Source organism: Cervus elaphus, chromosome 4 (genome assembly GCF_910594005.1).
Source record: "Cervus elaphus chromosome 4, mCerEla1.1, whole genome shotgun sequence".
NCBI lineage: Eukaryota > Metazoa > Chordata > Mammalia > Artiodactyla > Cervidae > Cervus > Cervus elaphus.
In genome coordinates this window covers 36,521,465-36,545,928 of record NC_057818.1, presented here as the reverse complement: position 1 = coordinate 36,545,928, position 24,464 = coordinate 36,521,465, and the positions used below count along the sequence as shown (strand labels likewise).

The following is a 24,464-nucleotide window of genomic DNA, read 5'->3' as shown; positions in this document are numbered from 1 at the left end:
TTAATTAGATAGTGGTGCATAACTCTGTATTTATCCCAAAACAACCACTGAAATGTACACTTTTAAAGGGAGAATTTTATGGTATGTCAACTATACCTCAATAAAACTATGATTTAAAAAACCCAATATGAAAAAAAAAAAAAAAAAAACCCAATATGGATTACAAAAACATAAGATAGAGTGAGCAATTTCAACCGGGAATTATAATAATCTAAATCTGAGGCATCGTTTAGGATATCACCAGTCCAACTTAAAAGGCAGGAAAACCTAAGATACTTCTCAAAGGAGGAAAATAACTTGGATTGAAAGAAAAAGACTAGACTGACTGTGGTTTCTGGCCTGAGGAACTGGCAATCTGATAATTCCTAATGGGCAAGAGAAGAAATGGGTAATAGGTAAGGTAGCAAAATGTGCTGTCTGGGGATGCAAAATGATTAACTTAGATTTTACATCTTTAATAAGAACTCTGTGGGACTTGTATTGGAGGGGTCCTGTGGAAAGGGAAGAGAAAAAAGTGACCAGGGTACAAGTAAGGACACTTCTGAGTCTATAGCACAGAATAAAGACCTGTGACTACCAGAAGGCAGGCACCCTTTTACAGGGAAGTAATATAGAATGGGCTTCCCAAGTAGCTCAGCTGGTAAAGAATCCACCTGCAATGCAGGAGACACCGGTTTGATTCTTGGCTCTGGAAGTTCCCCTGGAGAGGGGAAAAGGTTACCCACTCCAGTACTCAGGCTTCCCTGGTGGCTCAGACAGTAAAGAATCTGCCATGCAATGTGGGAGACCTGGGTTTGATCCCTGGGTTGAGAAGATGCCCTGCAGGAGGGCACAGCAACCCATTCCAGTATTCTTGCTGGAGAATCCCCATGAATAGAGGAGCCTGGCAGGCTATAGTCCATGGGGTAGGAAAGAGTCGGACATGACTGAGCAACTAAGCACAATATAGAAAGAACGAAGAGGAAGCCAGAAGGCCAGCTCCTTAAGACAGATTCACCAGGAGGGAAAAGCAAGAAAAGCCAAAGACCTAAAGCCAAGAAGCACGAACAAGTGGGCAAGTCAGGAGAGAAGGATGCTCGAGGAACTCTGGAGGGAGGAAATGAATCAGACGGGCAGGAGTGCAGGACATTGCTCCCCAGACCGGTGGAACAGGAGTACAATCAGGCAAAGAAGCCTGGAGGGAAGGAGACTCAAGATTGTGGGTATTCCCTACAAGTCTGGGCACTGACAGTGAAAGCAGAAAGACGAAACAAAGAGGAGACACGGGAGTTCAATTAATATCTGAATGAGTAAGAGAGATCTCCAAACAACGCAGGGAGACTGAGCATACTAGAGGAGAAAATGATCCAGAAGTAGGGTTACAAGACAGGGAGAGATGGCATTCTGAGTAAGACAAAGGGCTACTTTCACAAAGGAAAAATGGGTACCTTTCCTCTGAGACCTATCAACAGCAACAAACCCTACTGGAGAAGGGAGACACACAGAGGGTCATCCAGGAGACGGTGCAGCTCTTATGGAGGAGCTCCCAAGGCAGCAAAGTGAAGGTGCTTCCCTCTCCCTCAGCTGTGCCACTTTCTGCACTGACTCTTGGATTCTCCCTCATTTACCTGGACAGACAGGTCTTTGGATTTCTCCCTCTGCTATCCATGGTTCTTCTCCTTGCTCCAATTTGAAGATCACCTCTGGCTTGGAAACTTGATATCCTGCTCATAGGTAAACACATAAGATTTGGTTGTTTATGTAAGTTGACAAAGAACCCTCTACAAGTCAGAACTAGGACTTGATCCTCAGTAACTCTGAAGGGGAAAAAAAGGTGCAACTTGAGGAGTCATGCAATCAAATGGCCTATTTCTGGTTCCTATTTACCTAAAAAGTAGGCTCAGAAACCCATAAACCTGGGTCTCAACAAGATGAACAAACTCTAACCCTGAACACCCTGCTCACAGTCACCCAAACTTTGAGCCCCACAATCTGAACATCTGAGAAAGGGAAAACCTGCCAATACATAGACAAGAAGATGTGGTCCTTACCAAGAGAAACCAAGTGGCTATAGTTCTCCAGCATCACATCCCTGTACAAGCGCCTCTGAGCAGCATCCACGTGGTGCCATTCTTCCTGGGTGAAGTTCACAGCTACATCCTTAAATGTCAGTGATTCCTGTAGGAACACATTCTTGCTCAAGTAGGGATCAACCCCACAAATGTTCCCATGGCAGTACTGGGAACCTACTATAGGGTCTATCAGAAAAGGTGATCACATGTTTGATATCCTGAGGTAGTAAAGTGGGTTAAATATACTAGTTGTTATATAATTTTATAGAGAATCTAATATGGCACACAGGAAAGTCATGAGGGGCAATCTATTCCACAATCCTGTAAGCCTACTTAGCTGTCTTCTTGTTACCTTCAAAGCCAAGTCTTTCTATATTATCTCCAATTCCTCACTGCCCATGCACTGTCTTTGCTACAAAACCCAAATACAGCAGGGAATAAAAAGTGACTGCACCCCTTCACCCCCATTGCCAATTCCACTAAACTCCCTACAAGTAACTACTGTTAACAGTTTGGTGTATATACTAAGCTGTCCCTTTCCACGTTTCCTTCACCCTCTCCCCTCCCCCACATGGTCTTGTTTTATGAACTATCATTTATATTGTTCTACATCCTGCTTTTACATTTAGCTATGTATCTTGGAAGTCTTCCCTTAGTGCTTTGTATACTTTCACCTCATTACTTTGAATTGCTTCACAGCACTCCAGAGTACATTTGGAGTACCATCACACACCCATCACCTAAAATTCACAGCACTCCACTGCGCTAAGAATAAGATTCAGACTCGCTCCATCCCTCACTGGGCTCTGGCCCTGCTGACCTCGCTGATCCCTGAACACATCAAGCTTCTTCCCACCCTGGGCACCGGATTCCCACATGGCTGACAACCAGTCACTAGTCCTTTAGGTCTCACATCCAGAATTGCCACCTGAGAAAAGGTGTCGCAGCACCTCCTTCTAATTTACTATGCGTCATATTACCATGCTTAATTTTCCTCCTAGCACAGACAAGTATCTCTCACTGTCCAAATTCCTGCCACCTGAACTTTAACTCAGGAACCAAACAGATGCAGATTTAAAAGGATGCTTGTACTTCTAATAATTATCTGGAATTTCTTGTTAGCTTTTCTGTCTCCCTGACTGCACACTCTGTGAGAATAGGGACTTGACTACCTTATTCACAGTTATATGCCCCTCAAGTGCCGAAAGTGATGCCCAGCACATAGTGGGTGCTAAAAAAAATACTTGGTGAATGAATAAATGGACCAATTCCTTTTGGATATTTGGATTAGTTCCAATATTTTGCTATTACAAGCATCACTGCAATACACTCTTTGGGCAAATATGCTAGAATTTCTGTAGACTGGCTAGCTAGAATTAGAACTGCCAGATAAGAGATATTTTGCATGCTGTACTTCCCTCCAGTCACTCCTTCCTCACCACCCACTGAAACCAGGCTGGCTAAGTACTTCCATGCCTCTGAATAGTCAAGTTCTGTTTTTCATGTGTTGATTTCTGTCTTGCCTCACCAAGCCTTGTTAAGACACCTGTCATCATGCTCAGTATGAAATATGTCCTTTGGTCTTGGTTAAACCAATTTCTAACTCAAGAAGTACATAATAAAGTATGTAAAGACGATCAGCAGGAAAGCAGGGCCATGAGATTGCTGGAGCAGTGAGGGAAAGTTACATGGTTTCTGCCTGATTTCATGCCCTCCCTGTGTGCTGAGCCATAACTGAACAGGAATTCTCAAGGTCTTGGAAGACATCATCCTCTCTCCACCCTCCCGTCCATCTGTCCCTTGTTAATTACATTTCACACTTTGGAGGTAGATTAGCACATCTTCACTGAGGTCTTCTGATCTCCCAATAGAGGGTCAATCCCCATATGATGTGCTTTAAGCCGCTCTGCAAATCCACAACTATTTAAACAGACCTAGTAATCTATTTAATCCTTGGTACCACCCTTATGGCAGAAAGCGAAGAAGAACTAAAGAGCCTCTTGATGACAAGTGAAAGAGGAGAGTGAAAAAGCTGGCTTAAAACTCAACATTCAGAAAACTAAGATCATGGCATCCGGTCCCATCACTTCATGGCAAATAGATGGGGAAACAATGGAAACAGTGACAGACTTTATTTTTTGGGGCTCCAAAATCACTGCAGACGGTGACTGCAGCCGTGAAATTAAAAGACACTTGCTCCTTGGAAGAAAAGTTATGACCAACCTAGACAGCATATTAAAAAGCAGAGACATTACTCTACCAACAAAGGTCTGTCTAGTCAAAGCTATGGCTTTTCCAGTAGTCATGTATGGATGTAAGAGTTGGACTATAAAGAAAGCTGAGCAGCGAAGAATTAATGCTTTTGAACTGTGATGTTGGAGAAGACTCGAGAGTCCCTTGGACTGTGAGGGGATCCAACCAATCAATCCTAAAGGAGATCAGTCCTGAATATTCATTGGAAGGACTGATGCTGAAGCTGAAACTCCAATACTTTGGGTACCTGATGTAAAGAACTGACTCACTGGAAAAGACCCTGATGCTGGGAAAGATTGAAGGCAGGAGGAGAAGGGGACAACAGAGGATGAGATGGTTGGATGGCATCACCGAGTGACAGACATGAGTCTGGGTAGGCTCCGGGAGTTGGTGATGGACAGGGAAACCTGGTGTGCTGCAGTCCATGGGGTCGCAGAGAGTTGGACACGACTGAGTGACTGAACTTCCTAGTTAGATGGTGAGCATTGTGAGGGCAGGGGCCATATTTTTCCTTTTTTTAACTCTAAAATACCATTGTCCAGTAAGTATCTGACCCAACGCTAAATATCTGTTTCCAGACTGAGCTGAGCCTTAAGGAGATGGCTGAGATCTGAATTTTAGAGAAAAGGGGAGTGGCCCCCATCTCGTGACTGAGGTGCATGATCACATTCATAAACAACAATGGTTCCTCCCTATCACACCTCTGCTCAACACTGTGGCTGTGTCTCCACAAGAACAGCGAAGGGCTGAAATGTGGTAGATTTTTCTGACAGAGGTCAGGAATCTGACTGTGCCAGGTAAGATGATACTAGATTAAAAAGAAAAGAAAGACACTAGATATCTATTAGGTACCTGGCTTTACCATATGCACTGTGGTAGAATAAAAATGCAAATGAAAAACACTGCAGTCCTTGAATAGGTTTCAGTTTATTTTAAAATGTGTTATTTATTAAAACATGGTATGAGACAATATATAGTAAAGTAAGGTGCTACCAATGTTCTGGGCACAGGAGAGAAACTTTAAGGAAGCTTATGTACTGGGCCTTGAGGGGTAAGTACCATTAAGAGGGGAGAAGAAAGAATGGGAATCCAGTCCTGGGATTGACAAATGAGAGAAGGGAGGCTGGTCTTGGGATGCAGATGACCAGCAGGGAAAAGGTTTGGACCAAAGCAGACATTTTAAGTTAGGTTGTGAGAAGTAACACCTTTCTATTCCTACTCTGTCCTCTAAACATACAGCCCCTGTGGTTTAGGAACAGAACTGCCAACCAACCTGGATTCCTTTGCTTAACTGGTTCCCTATGTTTTACGCATGGACTCTTGACTTTATTCTGCTTCCCCAAATAGCTGAATGAATGGTAAAGTATGTTCTGACCAGTAAACACATGTCTAGTCCACGATACTCATCACTTCTTGCCCTGGTTGGACAACTAACCTGTTCTACTACTCATGGTCTCATCAATTCTTTCCTATGTACTATTAGAGTCACTTCTCTGAAACACACATTTGATCATGCATACAAACCCTTCATTTCTTCCCACTTTTCCCAACACTTACTGCCCTCACTCAGCGCATGTCACCATCATCTCTTACCTGGATCACTGCTACAATCACCTACCTTGTCCCTCCTTTTCCACTCATGGCCCAACCCTCCCAAGTCTGTTTTCCACATAACACCTAGACTCATCTTCTTAAAACCTTTCAGAGCATGTCATTCCTTTGCTTAAAAAAGCCTCTGATGGCATCCCAATTCACCCCAAGTAAAACTCAAAGTCTCTACAGTAGCTACACAGTCCTTCACAATCCGTCCCCTGCCCCATCTCCCTGCCTTCATCTTAAACCTCATCTCCAACCTACTGCTCGTACCTTCACTCACCCCACCCTCCTAACTCCTGCACGTTTCCACCTTGAGGTCTTTGCTCTGCCTGTTCCTTGACTTGGAAGTCTCTTCCTGCAGATATGCACATGGCTCCTCACTCACTTTCTTCAGCTTTTTGTTCAAATGTCACTTCACCAGAGCAACCTTCCCTGACCACATCATATGAAATAGCACCGCCCCCCCTCCCTCAACTGTCACTGTTTTCTTTTTCCCTTTTCATAGTCCTTATACCTGATACGTGATATTTTCATTTGTTTATAGGCTGCATCCCACAGCAGAATATAAATTCCAGGAGAGAAGGAATATTACCTATTTTCTCTACAGCTCACAGAGCAGGTGCTCCGTAAATATTTAATAAACTTTCCTTGAGATTAAAAATTAGACTCCTTGTTGTGAGCTCCTGAGCCCTTCCTAGCCTAGTCCTCACCTAATTCTGCAGCCTTAGCTCTGGCTGCTGTTTCCCTTGTACACCATGGTTCAGTGTGGAGAACATTTACACTTCCTTGACACAAAACGCTCTTTCTCTTCTGCAAGCTCTGCTTCAAAAGGTTGGTCTTCCCTCCTCTGCCTGCCTAACACTTACTCTCCCACCAAGACTTAGTCAAGTTCTCTCCTTGGGGCTCTATTCCTACCTATAGGTCTGGGCTAAGTCCACCCCACCACAGCTCCCTCCCTGGGCTTCTCTTCAGCACAGCTCATAAGACTACATTACAGTGACTGTTACCTATTGTTCAGTGGTCTTCTAGTGGGTCAAGTTCCTTGTCTCAAGAACCTTCAAATCTTCACAGGCCAGAACCATTTCGGGACATAAGGACAGTCAAGAGTTTGCAAGATTAAATAGGTAAAAAGAGCCTTGGTGTGAGTCAGCCACTCTGAATTAGATCACCTTTAGGGCATTCCAAAGCAAGTCACACCTCAGACTGTAATGATCCAGTGATGTCTTGCAAACACGGCTTATCCTCCTTTCAGATATAACTGGAACTCATAATCAATACCTTTTAAAAATTAACAAGGAGTATTAAACATTCCCCTCCCTCATGCTGACATAAAGAGGACCTTGGCCAAAAGATGGAGCCCAAAGCAAAGAACTGGAAACAGCACATGCTAAGTTGAGAAGGCCCAATGTCATGGGCCCCTAAAAGGCTCCACAGCTAACAAATGTGTAGTTTTCTTGGGCAAATCACACACACCTCCTGGAGATCAAATTTTCTCATCTATGACACAGACTCCCTGAACCAAAGAAATAAAGAGTTTTACCAGCAGAAGGGTGAAACAGTATATCCAGAAAGGCCATTTACAACTGTAAGGCGACATGTCCCTCCGACTCTACCCTATACCAACCCGGTGGGAGAGCTCCCCTAAAACTAACACTCAGGAAACGTTGCAGTTTTAAAACTTTGCAAAGCTGAAAACCAGAGCCTGGCAGCTAATGAGTAAAAATAATCTTATTTATTTGTTATATATTTTAAAATATTCTATTTATACTATATGTAATCTTTATTTAATATAAAATGTAGTATTTAATTATGTATATTATATACAATTGGCCACACAATGCCCTAACTCTCTAGATCTATGCTGTCTAATACGGTATCCACTAGCCACATGTGAACACTGAATACTTATAAAGTGGCTAGTCCAAATTAGGACATGCAGTTAACTGTGAAACAATGGATTTCAAAGACTCAGTACAAAAAAAAAAGTAAAACATGTCATTAATAATTTTAAAATGTTGATTGGTGTAGAAATGGTAAGATTTTGGCTATATTAAATAGTATACACTGCTAAAATTAACTTCACCTTTTTTTTTTTTTTTAACATTGTGGCTACTAGAAAATTTTAAATTATCCATGTAGCTTGTATTATGCTTGTTTTGGCTAACACTGTTCTAAATTGTTCTAGATCTCCAGCTCAGGTCATTCTCTCTAGGTGACTGAATCATCTTTCTCTTATAATTTTGCATCCTGCCATACATCCCATGCTTTCCACAGGTGGGACTCTTTGCCCTGACTATATTATTACTCTTTCACGTTTCCTTGCCTTTGCACATCCTGTTCTGACCATCGTTTATTTTCTTCCCCCAGCTCCAGACAAAAAATTCTGAGTCATCCTTCTAGAACTAGTTCAACAGTCTCTTCCTTTCTGAAGCTTTTCCAGATCCCGCATCCTCCCCCTGCCACCTCTGGTATTTGGTCTCTATCTCCATTTCAGAACTGTAGCTATATTTTCATGTTTTTCCCCCTCAACAATTTCTCAGACTTCTTTTCACTTCAGTATTCTCAAAACTATGTATGTTGGAATTTTCCAGAATCACATGGGCAATTTAGAAAAATTGGCCAAGCATGAAGGGCCCTACCAGGCAACATTTAAAAGCCCCTCATGTGATACATCATAAAAAAGCAACAATTAACATTTATTGAGCATTCACCACAGCCCACACACCCTCTCACTAAATTTTCTCACTGACTCCTTACTGCCAGCCCACAGGAAGCAGGCACCTTCTTCTGACTGGTTCTGAAGGGTGACTCTGGCTAAGAATACCACCTGGCACAGAGCAAGCATTCCAAAAATGTCTGCTGAGTAAATGAATAGGGTCTGGGTAATTCTTACTAAAGGAAAATGAGGGGTTATTTTGAGGATTAAAAAATATAAAAATTAAAAATTAAAAAAAACAGCGAATTCTGTTCTTGAATTACAAAAAGCAGGGGTAAATGGCAAAATGGTGGCATTAATAGCCAAATCTAAAAGCTGGCTCCTCTGAAATGCTGGTCAAACAGAAAAATCTCTGACAAATCTAGTGAAAGAAGAAATAAAAATAAATAAAATTTAAAATAAGGGGAAACAAATGTCTATTGCTCAGGCATATACAAACTAAGGAAGATTTTTAGCAAGAAGACCCACCAGCAAGATTTTCTGATGTCCAGGTGGACAAAGAAAGATACCTTGGTTTTGGTGATATATATAGGACAGGAGCCTACCAGCAGAATTTTTTTGAATAATCCTGAGGCAGACTAACTTTGAGTGGCCTGTTCTGAAATGATGGATCAAAGGGGCAATACAGGTTGCCTTGAATGAGACTACTAGGTGTAGCGGAAATGAGTATGGAACACAAATTCTGCACTACCAGTGTTTGGTTTGGCCAAATGCCATCCTGCTGTGAAGTGATTTATAGCACCCAACTTTACTTTCCAGATAATTAACAGGTTTCATATGTGATACAATTTTTTTTTTTTTTTGAAAAGCAGAATACTTATATACAAACATATACACTAGATGGAGCTTTAAAAACACAAATAGATTCTACCACAGGGTAAGATATAGTAGTTTGCAGCAGACCAGAACAACAAGAAAAGCAATTCACAAAAAGCATCTAGTTAAATGCAACCTATTGGTGTAGAAACAGAGAGGGCTAGAATGTTAATATTCGGGATAGAAGTAAATGACAGAAAGGATGTGGGAAAATATAGTTGTTTTTCCTGGGGGCACTAGCTGATTTTGGCTACAGGAAGGAACCTGAATATTGAGCCTGTCTCGGGCAGAGGGCTATAGCTTGCAGGGGTCACGGGTGGGGGTTAAGGGAGATCAGAAACCAGGGAATGGCAGAACTTTGGCAGTCAAGGCTGGAGTGAAAATTTTTTAAACACAAGCGGCTTCAAACACATAGCCAGTTTCTTGAAATTTTTGGAATACTGACACAGGGCAGGAACTTGAAAAATCTAAGCTGAAAAACACAGTAGTGGGGGGAAAAAATGAACAGAATTCATGAACTGCCAGTAGAACGGACTCTTAGAGAACACAGGATGCCATCAATAAAAGCACAAGGTCATCCCAGAGGTAGACTGTATCTCATCAAAACTGCAAACAATCCATGACTCGTATTTAAAAATCTACCTAGAAGGAAAACTCATAGAAACAGATGTCTGCGCTCACTGTAGTCATTCTAAATGTTTAAAAAAGAATACCAAACCTTTATAAACTTTTCCAGAGAAAGGAAGGTGGGACCTTTCCTGTTCATTTCATGAGGCCAGTACAACCTTGACACCAAAACCTTTAAGACATTTCAGTAAACTAAAGTTAGAGATTGCTATCTTATGAATTTAGATGCAAAATCTTAAAATAAAAAAAATTCCAGCCATATCAATGGACAATATACCTTGACTAGACTAAATGATGTTTATTAGAGGAATCAAAGGATGGATTGAGTATTTAAAATTCAACTGACTTAGCCTTCTACTCCTCTTTACTGCAGATTCTCCTTTCTCCCTTGCATTTTGTACATTTCTCTTCTGCCTTCCCTTCTTAGAGTTGAAGAGTCAGAACAGCCTTGCCTTGAGAGATGAGAAAGATGGTGTGGCGATGTACCCACCTGCATCAAGAGTGCTGAGGGCAGGTGGAAGAAATGGTTAGCATGGCTGAGATACCAGAAACACTGAGCAGATAAGTAAATGTATTGAGAATGTTGACAGCCTGGTTTCTCACTACTGGAAAAATTATCTAATAAAATTTAAAGGAGAGAAGCTAGGAAAACCACCTGGAGTATTGGACTGGAATGTAACTCAAATTTTAAATACACAGAAATAGTTATATTAAAAAAAATAAATAAGGGGATAAACCAATAAAATATCCAACAGTGTGTTAAGAAATGTGAAAAATCTTAGTGAAGTGGGTAATCTTAAAATCCTAGGCCACTAATGTTGGCAGAAAAAAGGAGAGACAGTAATTGAGGAAGAAATAGAGAAAATCATCCTTGCTATAAAAAGCCTGAATCCAAATATTTTATAGGTAAATTATTTTAAAAAATAGAACTGAAAATCAATCAAACTGTTTCTACAAATTAACTGTGAGCATGCCACCAAAACCCGCCAAAGATCTCCCTCTTGCTCTGAGGGTTGCTTTACTTAAAAACACAGACGTAATTTAAAAAAAAAAAAAAGTTTTAATCATCTATTGTAACCAATGGGATTTTATCCCAGTATTAATAGTAGAAATTTTAAGAGCAATTTAAATGTTTTATGAGAAATGGTCATATCATACAAAGCAATATAGAACAGCCATTAAAAATGATTTAGAAAACGAAAGATTATCTCAAAAATTACACTTAATGTTTAAGTGAAAAACATGCATAGGGAGAAAAGGAAATTCATGAGAATAAATAAAGAAGCACTAAAAGAATTTTCTACTAAAAAGTTTGTATTAAATACATGCTCACATACTTTGATAAAATGTATTTTAATAAAGGTAGCAGAAGTCACAGAAAAGTCAGGAAAAGAATTGTATTTTTGAAATATGTCTTAGAGAAATAGGTTTTGACATACTAACAGTGTCTTTAAAACAAATTTCTTAAAACTGTTCAGTGAAAGTCACACTGTTTCACGCAGTTACTTTGTCAGAAAATGAGCATCACCACAACTGGAAAAATTACATTTTTGCTATGTGAGGAGAAGAAAATGCAGAAAGTGTAAAATGACTTCTTAGGCTTAAGTGATTACTAATGTTCATTCATGTGACACCCACTTAAAGCATGTGTACTTTGGAGCAAAGGATGAAAGAAGTCAGGCGGCCCCGCTGCACAAAAGCAGGAAGGCCCGTACACAGACAGACGGGTAAGCACAGCACTCCATGACTAAGAGAGCACCATGACAAGCATGCATGGTGCAAGGAGAGGCACTTGATCTTACCCAGGGGAAGCAGGGTCTGAATTGAAGCTTAAAGACCAGCGTCAGTCAGCTCAGGAAGAGGTTAAGAAAGGGGGCCTCCGCACAGAAGGAGCCTGAATATCCCTGACCACAAATATCCTGACCTGGTTCAGCAAGTGGCTTAGTTTCCCTGGAGCACCGTGTCTGAGCTGCAGTGACCTGAGACAGCTTTCGCTGGGTCTGTTCATCCTGATGACTGAGCCACAGAGCTTTCTTGCGATCTAAAGTCAATAGATACCAGGGCCTGGTCCCTTTGGATTGCTTCCCCTTCAAGATACAGCACCGAGAAACCTGGTCTCCACAAGCAGCTTTTGTTTACAAAACCTTCCTCATTTCTTACTTTTCTGGTGGCTTCAACTTTAAGAATGGTAAACAGCTTTTCAAAATCCTAGCTAGAAACACAGTACACATATAATGAAAAGAAAAAAAAAGAATGCATAGTGTTTGCACAGCTATAGTTACTAACAATCTATACATAGATCCTCAAGATTTAGGGGTACCTCACCTGGCCCATCTCTGCTCCCACTGCCCTCCCACCATAGGGCCACTTTGATTGTTCGTTAGCCAAGACCTGGGAGAAGGTCTTACCCGCAGGAGCCCCAACTTCCAAGCTCTTGCTCCTGCACATCATTCACAGCAATCTTTAACTGTACAGTTCCCAGCTCAAAAACATGGGCTCAAGCTACAACAGTCTCCTTGCAGCTCCTTGAACACACCAGACACACATCCCACTGTTTCTCCTACCCAGAGCACTCTGCCCCAGACCTGAATGTTAACTCCCATACATCCTTCCATTCATTCGTTCATACAGTCATTCAGCATATAAAGAACCCCTGATATGTTAGGACACTTTTCTAGGCAGTTGGGAAACATCAGTAAACAAAAAGCAGAGACCATTACAAGTTTTGTTCACTAATGTATCCCAACCACCTAGAAAAGTGTCTTGGGCTTCCCTGGTGGCTCAGCTAGTCAAGAATTCACCTGCAATGCAGGAGACCCGGGTCTGATCCCTAGGTTAGGAAGATCCCCTGGAGAAGGGAAAGGCTACTCACTCCAGTATTCTGGCCTGGAGAATTCCATAGTCTGAATAGTCCATGGGGTCGCAAAGAGTTGAACACAACTGTGCAACTTTCACTTCACTTCTTCAGAAAAGTGTCTTAACACAACATAGGGGTTCAGTGACTATCTGCTGAATGAACAGATGGATTACCAAGGCCAAAAAGAAAAATGCCCAAACTCCCTTGTATTCTCATTTTCCATACCCACTGTCATACAGGACAACGGTTTCAGGTGTAGGCCCCTCATCTTCATGCCTCCCAACCCGTGTGCCCAGATGCTCAGTTGTGTCAGACTCTTTGCGACCCCATGGACTGTAGCCTGCCAGGCTCATCTGTCCACAGGATTCTACAGGCAAGAACACACTGGAGTGGGTTGCCATTTCCTTCTGCAGGGGATCTTCCCGACCCAGGGATCAAACCCACATCTCCTGTACTGGCAGGTGGATTTTTTTAACCACTGAGCCACTTGGGAAGCTCCCCAACCCCTGACCACAGTCAATCAGCTCTGTTCCCACTCCCTTCATTTTCACTTGCTTCGACCCTGCTCCTATTCAAAGATGCAATCCCCACTGACTCTTTCCTGCAGGCACACTTTCCTTTCCCTTCTGAACTCGCAGCAGGCTCTGGATCTCTGCAGCAACACTTGACACCACCTTTCTAGTGCTATACTTCTACATGAGGCTGTCTTTCCCTACTAAATTAACTTCCTGGATAAGTAGTCACATGACTCACTACTCAACTTTTGCACTCCTCTAAGGGCCATGCTCACAGAAAGGGAACCACTGACAAAGGGAAATTTCTGCCTAAAAAGCCCCATTTGTAGGGCCAGCGTTCTGTCATGTCCTGTCCTCCGACCTGGTCATCAACTGCAGCCTGCAGTAGGTAAACCAAGTGAACACCGTCAGGCCATTCTCTGAGAATACAGCTGAACCTTGTGCTTTAGGGAACACAGGCTTAAAAGTGAAAGTTAAAGAGGTCCCTAAATTCACTGCTCAGAATACAGATCCATTTTCACCATCAAAACATAATCCTACCCCCAACGTGGAAATGATCATCACCTCCATGAGGCGTTAAGTATGTTAAGTCATCTGAATTCTCACAAGCTACTGAGGAAACACTTTATGTGGAAAGGTGCTGATGACAGTGATTTGCTCTGGCTCTCCTCAAACCAAGTAACTGTTTTGTTCTAGTTTTGTTACTTGTCTTACTCCTGAAGGCTCACTCATTAAAATGAAAACATGTAACAAGAACTAAAATAATATAAAGGCATGATATACTGTGTTTAATTTATTATAAACTGCTTTAAAGAACATCGGTAATTTTTATCTGATTCGACTGTCTCCTGCCCTAGCAATTAGAATTTGTGATTTTTTTCCCCCTTAACTGTAAGGAGAGTGTGGATTAAAACACCAACTGAACCTTGTTATATTTTCACGGATAGACTTTATGTAATTCTATGGGTAAGCTCAGAGTTGGGATGCTTCTAGAAAGTACCTCCTCTCTCACAAGAATAAATAGGTTCACAAATCAGCATCATATTAATTAAGTTGAAGGCTGGACATCCTGGGACGTGCATTACTATACCAGTTAAAGCAGAAAAGAACACGAAAAGCTATGGGACAATCTTCCTTTGTTGTTTCCCTCCTTGCCCGGGAAGAGATCATCTCCAGCCTCTTCCTAAGCAAGTCCAGACCAGGCTTCTCTGGCCCCTTAAGGTCTCTCTCTGGCCCCTGGGTCAGAAGCTGGGGCTCCTCTCTCTTTCACTCACAGTCACTTCCCCCTCTAGTTTTCTATCCTGTCACCCCGCCCTCCAGATACCTAATCGAAAGAGTTCAAGGAATTGGCTGGGCACTCAGGAGTCTCAACATTGGCACTCCCCAAACCATCCACTCTCAACTCCTCCCACAAGCCCACTCCTCCCTGGTCCCCTCCTTCCCACAATGCAGCCCCCCTTCGGAGAAGCCCGCTCCGCCGAGCTCTGGACACCCTGGTTTCGCAAGGCTAGGAGGCTCGGAGGGGGCGAAAGAGCCGGGAAAGGGATTCGCTCAAGTGGAGAACAATGACCGCTCCAAATACACCCCGGGATAGCGACGGGCTGCTCACCTGGTGCCTGGCCGTCGGAGGCCTCGGGGCCATCCCTGCGTCGCCGGGCAGGGCTCCCAGGGACAGGGTCTGGGGAGAGAGAAGAGGGCCCACTCAGCCGGCAGTGACCGCCGACCCCACCGCGGCCCGCCCGCCTCCGCCCCCCAGCCACTTCTCCAGAGTAGAGAGGTGGGGAAGCGCGCGGGCCCCGCCTGGGCCTGCCTCCCAGAAATGAAAGGCTCGCCGCCGGCCGGACACCCTCCTCCGGCCACGCCCAGTCCCACCCGCGGGACGGTGGGCGCGGCTGCGCGCACGCACGCCAAGCTCGTGGGAGGGGCCGCCCCGACCCGCACACTCGGAATCACCGCCTGCTGTGGCTCCCGACTTCGCAGCCTCGGGCCCACACGGGGCTCCGGCCGAGGCTCCCGCCCCCGCTGCAGGCTTAGTGCTCTGCAATTCTGAAGCGCTCGAGGCAGCCTAAAGCGGCCTTAGCCGCACCGCGGCTGGACAATGGCCGCAGCGGCCTGGTAGAGCGGGAAGTGCGCCTGCGCACGCGGAGCTTGGCGCCCTCCACCCACCCGGCTGTGGCGGGCGCGAGACTACACTTCCCAGAGGCGCCCGCGCCTGGGTCCCACCGAGGCTGCCGGAGAGGACGCGCGTTTTCCGAGGCGCCCGGGTGGGGACCGCTGTCAGGGCCCAATGGGGCAGAGAGTGGAGCTTGACTACTCCTCCGTCCGAGTAACAGTCATCGAGCGTCTTCTCTGTGCCAGGGTTGTGTTGCTCGTGGCAGGATACTCCGATAGATCGGGCAGGAAAGATCCTGCTTTTGCGAAGCGAGCATGCACTCCTGTGACTAGGCATAAAAGGTAAACATGACAACAAGACAGTTTCACTTACTGACTTCAGCCATAGGAATAAGACCGTGAAGGGCACGGGGTAACATGTTACTTCTATGCCGTCTTCACTCGTGGGTCACTGCTGAAAGCTTGGACACGGACTCCCCAGACCACATATACTACGACTAAAATACTTGATGAAATAGTTGGTACTATAGAAAGAAAAAACAAAAAGCCTTCAGATGAATCCCCTGGTAGCCTCTTGAACAGTATTCAAAAACAAACTGTACTGTGGTTCTTATGGTTTAGTCGCTAAGTCCTGTCCGACTGTTGGGATCCCATAGACTGCAGCCCACAGGCTCCTCTGTCCATGGGATTTTTCCAGGCAAGAAGAATACTAGAGTGGATGGTCATTTCCTTCTCCAGGGGATCTTCCAGACCCAGGGGTCCAATTGGTGTCTCCTACGTTGAAGGTGGATCCTTTACTTGACTGAGCCACCAGGGAATTACAATGTTCTATCCGTTCAGTCGCTCAGTCCTCTCCTCTTTAGGACCCCATGGACTGCAGCACACCAGGCCTCCCTGTCCATCGCCAACTCCCAGAGTTTACTCAAACTCATGTCCATTGAGTTGGTGATGCCATCCAGCCATCTCATCCTCTGTGGCCCCTTTCTCCTCCTGCCTTCAATCTTTCCCAGCGTCAGTCTTTTCAAAGGAGTCAGTTCTTCGCATCAGGGGGCCAAAGTATTGGAGCTTCAGCTTCAGCTTCAGTCTTTCCAATGAATATTCAGGACTGATTTCCTTTAGGATGGACTGGTTGGCTCCCCTTTCAGTCCAAGGGACTCTCAAGAGTCTTTTCCAGCACCACAGTTTGAAAGCATCAGTTCTTTGGTGCTCAGCCTTCTTTATGGTTCAGCTCTTACATTTGTACATGACTACTGGAAAAACCATAGTTTTGACTATATGGACCTTTGTCAGCAAAATGATGTCTCTGCTTTTTTAATAGCTAAGTTTGTCATAGCTTTTCTTCCAAGGAGCAAGCATCTTTTAATTTCATGGCTGCAGTCACCATCTGCAGTGATTTTGGAGCCCCCCAAAATAAAGTCTGTCACTTTTTCCGCTGTTTCCCCATCTATTTGCCATGAAGTGATGGAACCAGATGCCACAATCTTCGTTTTCTGAATGTTGAGTTTTAAGCCAACTTTTTCACTCTCCACTTTCACTTTCATCAAGAAATTCTTTAGTTATTTTTCCCTTCCTGCCATAAGGGTGGTGTCATCTGCATATCTGAGGCTATTGATATTTCTCCTGGCAACCTTGATTCCAGCTTGTGCTTCATCCAGCCCAGCATTTCTCATGATGTACTCTGCATATAAGCTAAATAAGCAGGGTAACAATATACAGCCTTGATGTACTCCTTTCTCGATTTGGAACCACTCTTGTTCCATGTCCAGTTCTAACTGTTGCTTTCTGACCTGCATACAGATTTCTCAAGAGGCAGGTCAGGTGGTCTGGTATTCCCATCTCCTGAAGAATTTTCCACAGTTTGTTGTGGTCCACACAGTCAAAGGCTTTGGCATAGTCAATAAAGCAGAAGCAGATATTTTTCTGAAACTCTCTTGCTTTTTCAGTGACCCAACGGATGTTGGCAATTTGATCTTTGGCTCCTCTGGCTTTGCTAAATCCAGGTTGAACATGTAGAAGTTCAAGGTTCACATACTGTTGAAGCCTGGCTTGGAGAACTTTGAGCATTACTTTACTAGCATGTGAGATGCGTGCAATCGTGTGATAGTCTGAGCATTCTTTGGGATTGCCTTTCTTTGGGATTGGAATGAAAACTGACCTTTTCCAGTCCTGTGGCCACTGCTGAGTTTTCCAAATTTGCTGGTATATTGAGTGCAGCACTTTCACAGCATCACCTTTTAGGATTTGAAATAGCTCAACTTGAATTCTATCACCTCCGCTAGCTTTGTTCGTAGTGATGCTTCCTAAGGCCACTTGACTTCACATTCCAAGATATCTGGCTCTAGGTGAGTGATCATACCATTGTGGTTATCTGGGTAGTGAAGATCTTTTTTATATAGTTCTGTGTATTTTTGCCACCTCTTCTTAGTATCTTCTGCTTCTGTTAGGTTCATACCATTTCTGTCCTTTATTGTGCCCATCTTTGCATGAAGTGTTCCCTTGGTATCTCTAATTTTCTTAAAGAGATCTCTAGACTTTCCCATTCTATTGTTTTCCTCTATTTCTTTGCACTGATCACTGAGGAAGGCTTTCTTATCTCTCCTTGCTATTCTTTGGAACTCTGCACTCAAACGGGTATATCTTTCCTTTTCTCCTTTGCCTTTTACTTCTCTCCTATTCACAGCTATTTGTAAGACCTCCTCAGACAACCATTTTGCCTTTTTGCATTTCTTTTCCTTGGGGATGGTCTTGATCCCTGCCTCCTGTCCAATGTCATGAACCTCTGTCCATAGTTCTTCAGGCACTTTGTCTATCAGATCTAATCCCTTGTATCTATTTGTCACTTCCACTGTATAATCATAAGGGATTTGATTTTTATTTAGGTCATACCTGAATGGTCTAGTGGTTTTTCCTACTTCAATTTAAGTCTGAATTTAACAATAAGGAGTTCATGGTCTGTGCCACAGTCAGTTCCCAGTCTTGTTTTTGCTGACTGTATAGAACTTCTCCATCTTTGGCTGCAAAGAATGTAATCAATCTGATTTCAGTATTGACTATCTGGTGATGTCCATGTGTAGAGTCTTCTCCTGTGTTGTTGAAAAAGGGTGTTTGCTATGACCAGTGCGTTCTCTGGGCAAAACTCTATTAGCCTTTGCCCTGCTTCATTCTGTACTCCAAGGCCAAATTTGCCTGTTATTCCAGGTGTTTCTTGACTTCTACTTTTGCATTCCAGTCCCCTATAATGAAAAGGACATCTTTTCTGGGTGTTAGTTCTAGAAGGTCTTGTAGGTCTTCATAGAACCATTCAACTTCAGCTTCTTCAGCATTACTGGTCAGGGCATAGACTTGGATTACTGCAATATTGAATGGTTTGCCTTGGAAATGAACAGAGATAATTCTGTCGTTTTTGAGACTGCATCCAAATACTGCACTTTGGACTCTTTTGTGGACTGTGATGGCTACTCCATTTCTTCTAAGGGATTCTTGCCCACAGTAGTAGATATAATGGTCATCTGAGCTGAATTCACCCATTCCAGTCCATTTAAGTTCACTGATTCCTAAAATGTCGATGTTCACTCTTGCCATCTCCTGTTTGACCACTTCCAATTTGCCTTGATTCATGGACCTAACATTCCAGGTTCCTATGCAATATTGCTCTATACAACTTTGGACTTTATTTCCATCACCAGTCACATCCACAACTGGGTATTGTTTTTGTTTTGGCTCTGTCTCTTCATTCTTTCTGGAGTTATTTCTCCACTGATCTCCTGTAGCATATTGGGCACCTACCAACCTGGGGAGTTCATCTTTCAGTGTCCTATCTTTTTGCCTTTTCATACTGTTCATGGGGCTCTCAAGGCAAGAATACTGAAGTGGTTTGCCATTCCCTTCTCCAGTGGACCAAGTTTTGTCAAAACTCACCATCATGACCCGTCTGTCTTGGCTGCCCTACACGCATGGCTCATAGTTTCATTGAGTTAGACAAGGCTGTGGTCCATGTGATCAGATTACAGTGTTATTTGATTACTTTTGATAGTTCAGTTGGTAAAGAATCTGCCTGCAATGCAGGAGACCCCGGTTTGATTCCTGGGTCAGTAAGATCCTCTGGGGAAGGGATAGGCTACCCACTCCAGTATTCTTGGTCTTCCCTTGTGTGGTTCAGCTGGTAAAGAATCTGCCTGCAATGCAGGAAACCTGGATTCAATCCCTGGGTTAGGAAGATCCACTGGAGAAGGGAAAGGCTACCCATTCCAGCACTCTGGCCTAGAGAATTCCATGGGGTCATAAAGAGTTGGACACGACTGAGTGACTTTCACTTCATTTCTTGATTCCTTAGTATTAATAGCTTAGTATACCATTGCTTAGTGTCCCCATTTTGTGCTTGGGGAAATATATAAATGACGGGAAATTTCGACACAAAGAATTAGATTTATATAATTATGTTTTGTCAGGAAGATCCCCTGAAGAGGGAAATGGCAACCCACTCCAGTACTCTTGCCTGGAGAATCCCATGAACAGAGGAGCCTGGCAGGCTACAGTCCATGGGGTCACAAGAGTTGGACACATCTTAGTGACTAAACCATCAATTATGTTTTATATATCACAAATAGTCTAAAAACTTACTAGACTTAGACTTGACTTTTTGACATTAGACAATCACACATCCATGTGGTAGAAAATAATTGCAAATAAATGTTCCTTACATGCTTTACCAAGAGGATGGATATTAAAAAAAAATAACGCTTTCTACCACTGCTGCAGGAATATAATGCTCTGGAACAAAGCAAGCATCATTCAGAAATATGAATGAGGGGTCTAAGGAGGCTGCTCTGAGGCAAGGACTTAGTAGACTGAGACTTAAGGAGGCAACTGCAGGAACACGAGGGAGAAAAGAACTTCAGGCTGGAGGACCTGAGGGTGCCGAAGTCCCAGGGTGGAGACAAACTGGATGGGTTTTCAAAACATACCTAATGTAACTAGCAGAGTGAAGGGGAGGGAGAGTGACACAGAGGTCAGGCAGTTAGGCTGGGGTTTGATGAAGCAAGGTTTTAGAGGCTATGATAAGGAGTGTGGATTTTACTTTAAGTGTGATGGGAACCACTGGATTAGCAGCAGTGGAGTCACTTACTGCTATGAGGGGATAAGAGAAATATTTCCTGTTGTTCCAGAATTGGTAACCAGGACTCAGAGCTGAGACTAAATTCTTCTGCATTCAAAAGAGAGATGAGGGACTTCTCTGTTGGTCCAGTCGTTAAGAATCTACCTGCCAATCCCAGGTCCTTCTCGGACCTGGTTCGATCCCTAGTCCGGGAAAATTCCACATGCCACGGAGCAACTAAGCCCGTGCGCCAAACTACTGTGTACTCTAGAGCCCATGCTCTGCAACAAGAGAAGCCATCGTAATAAGAAACCCGAGCACCTCAACTAGAGAGTAGCCCCCCACCTTGCAGCAACTAGACAAAGCTCTTGCACAACAACGAAGACCCAGCATAGCCAAAAATTAATTAAAATAAATAAAAATAGATAATTAAAAAAGAGGGACAAATGGTGTTTTTCACAGAACTAAAAAAATTATCCTAAAATGTGTATGGAAACATTAAAAACCCTGAATAGCCAAAACAATTTTGAGAAAAGAACAAAGTCGGAGGTATCACACTTCCTGATGTCAAGCTATATGATGAAGCTGCAGTGATCTAAATGGTATTGGCACAAAAGCAGACACATACATCAATGGAACAGAATAGAGAGCCCAGAAATGAAGCTACACTTATACGGGCAATTAATCTATGACAAAGAAGACAAGAATATACAATGGGGGGAAAAAAGAGAGCCTCTTTGATAAACAGTGTTGGGAAAACTGGACAGCTACATGCAAAAGAATCAAACTGATACTCTCTCACACTGTGCACAAAAATAAATTCAAATGGATTAAAGGCTCAAATGTAAAACCTGAAATCATAAAATGTTCAGAAGAAAACATAGGCAATACTCTCTTTGACAGAGGTCTTAGTAATATATTTTTTGATATGTCTATCGGGGCAAGGGAAACAAAAGCAAAAATAAGCTAATGAGGCTACATCAAACAAAAAACTTTTCCCCTGCAAAGGAAATATCAATAAAATAAAAAGACCACCTACTAATGAAACAGGACACCTACTAATGAAACAGGAAAAAAAAATCTACTGAAGATACCTGTAAATGATATATCCAATAAGGGGTTAATATTCAAAATATTCAGAGAACTCAAAATATTTGTACAACTCAACATAAAAAACCAAACAACCAAATTTTAAAAGTGGGCAGAAGATCTGGACAGACGTTTTTCCAAAGAAGACATACAGACATATGAAAAGATCTCAACATCACTCATCAAGGAAGTGAAAACAAAACCACAGTAAGATATCACCTCACACCTGTCAGAATGATTATTATAAAAAAGACAACAAATAAAAAATGTTAGGATACTGAGAAAAGGGAACCCTCATGCACTGTTGGTGGGAATGTAAAGTGCTACAGCCACTATGAAAAACAGTTGGAGATTTTTCAAAATATTAAAAATAGAACTACCATGATCCAATAATTTCACTCCTGGGCATTTATCCAAGGAAAACAAAAACACTTAGTTACAAAAGAGATATGTACCCCTATGTTCACTGCAGCATTATTTACAATAGCCAAGTACCCATCAACCCATGATGGGCAACCCAAGTGCCCATCAACACACAAATGGATAAAGAAGATGTGGTATATACACAATAGAATATTAGCCATAAAAAAGAATGAAATCTTACCATTTTTTACAACATGGATGGACCTAGAGGGCGCTATGCAAGGTAAAATATGTCACAGAAAGACAAATACTGTTTGATTTCACGCCTATGTGGAATCTGAAAAGCAAAACAAATGAAACATAAAACAGAAACAGAGTTACAGATACAAAGAACAGAAGTGGTTACCTAGGAGAAGGGGTTGGGGGGAGAAATAGATGAGGAAGATTAAGAGGTACAAACTTCCAGTCTTGAGATGAGCCATCTGTATAAAATTACAGTGTGGCAAATACAGTCAGTGACAAAGTAATGTCTTTGTGGTGCTCTACTGTAACTAGGCGATCATTTGACATGAATAGGAAAAAAATCACTATGTTGTGTAACAGAACTAACATAGTGTTGCAGGTCAATTATACTTTAAAACCAAATAAACATACAAAGTCATAGAAAAAAAGATCATATTTGTACTTACCAGAGGCAGAGGTAGGGGGGACAGGAAACTGGATAAAGGCAGTCAAGAGATATAAATGTCCAGTTATAAATGAGTACTAGAGATGTAATGTGGTATGAGCCGTATCATTAACACTGCTGTGTGTTATATATGATGGCTTTCCATGGTGGCTCAGGCGTAAAGAATCCGCCTGACAAGGCAGGACACGCAGGAGAAACAGGTTTGATCTCTGGGTCTGGAAGATCACATGGAAGAGTAAAAGGCAACCGGCTCCCGTATGGGCTGGGAAATCCCATGGACAGAGGAGCCTGCCAGGCTACAGTCCATGGAGTTGCAGAGACACGATTTAAGAAATTGAGCATACACGCACGTGAGGTGACTAAAGGAAGAATTCTTCAGAAGAGCAAGCCCTCCACCTAGTGGGGAATGTGAGGTTCTACACCCGCAGCCAGAAGAATGGGAGAAAGAAAACATTGCGAGCACCCAGAAGAAGGGGAGGGTTTATAAACTACCCCAAGGCCTCCCCAAAGCAAGGGAAAAGGGAATTAGAGAACAGGATGAGGGAGTGTAAGGAGAGCAGGCTGCATTTTCATTATTTGTGTAGTAAGTGGATGCAGTGGAAAAACGACTGGGCTTCGGTTGCCGGGGGAGGTGGGGCAGGGGTTCAGCTCACAACAGTTAAGAGGCTGTGTAATTAATTGATTATGAGAAGAAGCTGAGGCGGTTAAAAGAGGCTGAAGCAGAGTCAGAGCTCGCAAGTCTAGTATTAGCGGGTTTCCTCTAAAGAACTCACGAACACACGTCCATTTTATCGATGAAATATTTTGAAAATCTTTTTAAAGGCATTGGGGAATTACAAAATGGGTAAGGAACACACAGAGCCAAAATGAAGCAAAACTAACTCAGAGTAGTAGACAGACCACGGAAAACTAGTTTTCACCTGGAAGTCATTTGCCAGATGAGACAAACCTGAACTTTGCTTCATGGTCCTGTAAGTACTGAGGCCAGGTGATGAAACTCAAACCCCGTCCAAGGATGGGTATCTAACAGAAGACACACAAACACACCCCAATTCAAATTGGGACCCCAAGGGTGAACACCCGCCTGGTGGAGACTAAAGGTAAATTGCCTGTTTCAAATCTTGGCAATGAGTGGAAGAGGTGGAACATATCTCCCCGGAGAATTTGTAACAACAACAAGAGGGTCCCTATGTGGATTTGCAACCTGAATTCACAGTCCCTGAGTGCTCTAAAAAACTTCAAGCTAGGGGCTTCCCTGGTGGTGTAGGCGGTTAAGAATCTGCCTGCCAGTGTGGGGGACACAGGTTCGATCCCTGGTCCGGGAAGATCTCCAACATGCCACAGAGCGACTAAGCCTGTGCGCCAGAGCCCATGAGCCACAACTACTGAAGCCTAGGCGCCTAGAGCCTGTGCTCTGCAACAAGAGAAGCCAATGCAACGAGAAGCCCAAGCACTGCAACAAAGGGTACTACTAGCCCTGACTAGAGGAAGCCCAGTGTGCAGCAACAAAGACCAATCACAGCCAAAAAAAAAAAAAACCTTCACAAACTAAAAACTTAGTTTCTGTTGGTCCCAAGTTAATGGAGCATCTGGCAAAAGTAAGCACAAATCCTGCCTGGAGGAAACTATGTTCCCAAGAAATAGGAGCTCACAGTCTTGAATCACAAAACACATATAGGAAACAAG

The 24,464-nt window shown here is 43.1% G+C and overlaps 1 protein-coding gene across 18 annotated transcripts in view; it reads right to left on the bottom strand.

The window, feature by feature from the left end:
* Positions 1 to 24,464, bottom strand: part of ZFP90 (ZFP90 zinc finger protein) — a 161,492-nt gene that overhangs the window by 70,046 nt on the left and 66,982 nt on the right. For 8 of the 18 annotated variants that reach the window (XR_006340523.1, XR_006340521.1, XR_006340520.1 and 5 more), the window contains exons 1-3: positions 15,041 to 15,300; positions 2,031 to 2,157; positions 1,608 to 1,703 (exon numbers count right to left, since the gene is read on the bottom strand). Coding sequence is in view for 13 of the 18 variants with exons in the window: in XM_043898913.1 (XP_043754848.1) it covers positions 1,608 to 1,703; positions 2,031 to 2,157; positions 15,041 to 15,073 (256 nt within the window). In the remaining 5 variants the exon portion in view is untranslated. Of the gene's footprint in view, positions 1 to 1,607; positions 1,704 to 2,030; positions 2,158 to 15,040; positions 15,304 to 15,337; positions 15,561 to 15,916; positions 16,075 to 22,331; positions 22,428 to 24,464 lie in introns of those variants that run through there. The other 10 variants (XM_043898911.1, XM_043898909.1, XM_043898910.1 and 7 more) reach the window with 8 other exon arrangements.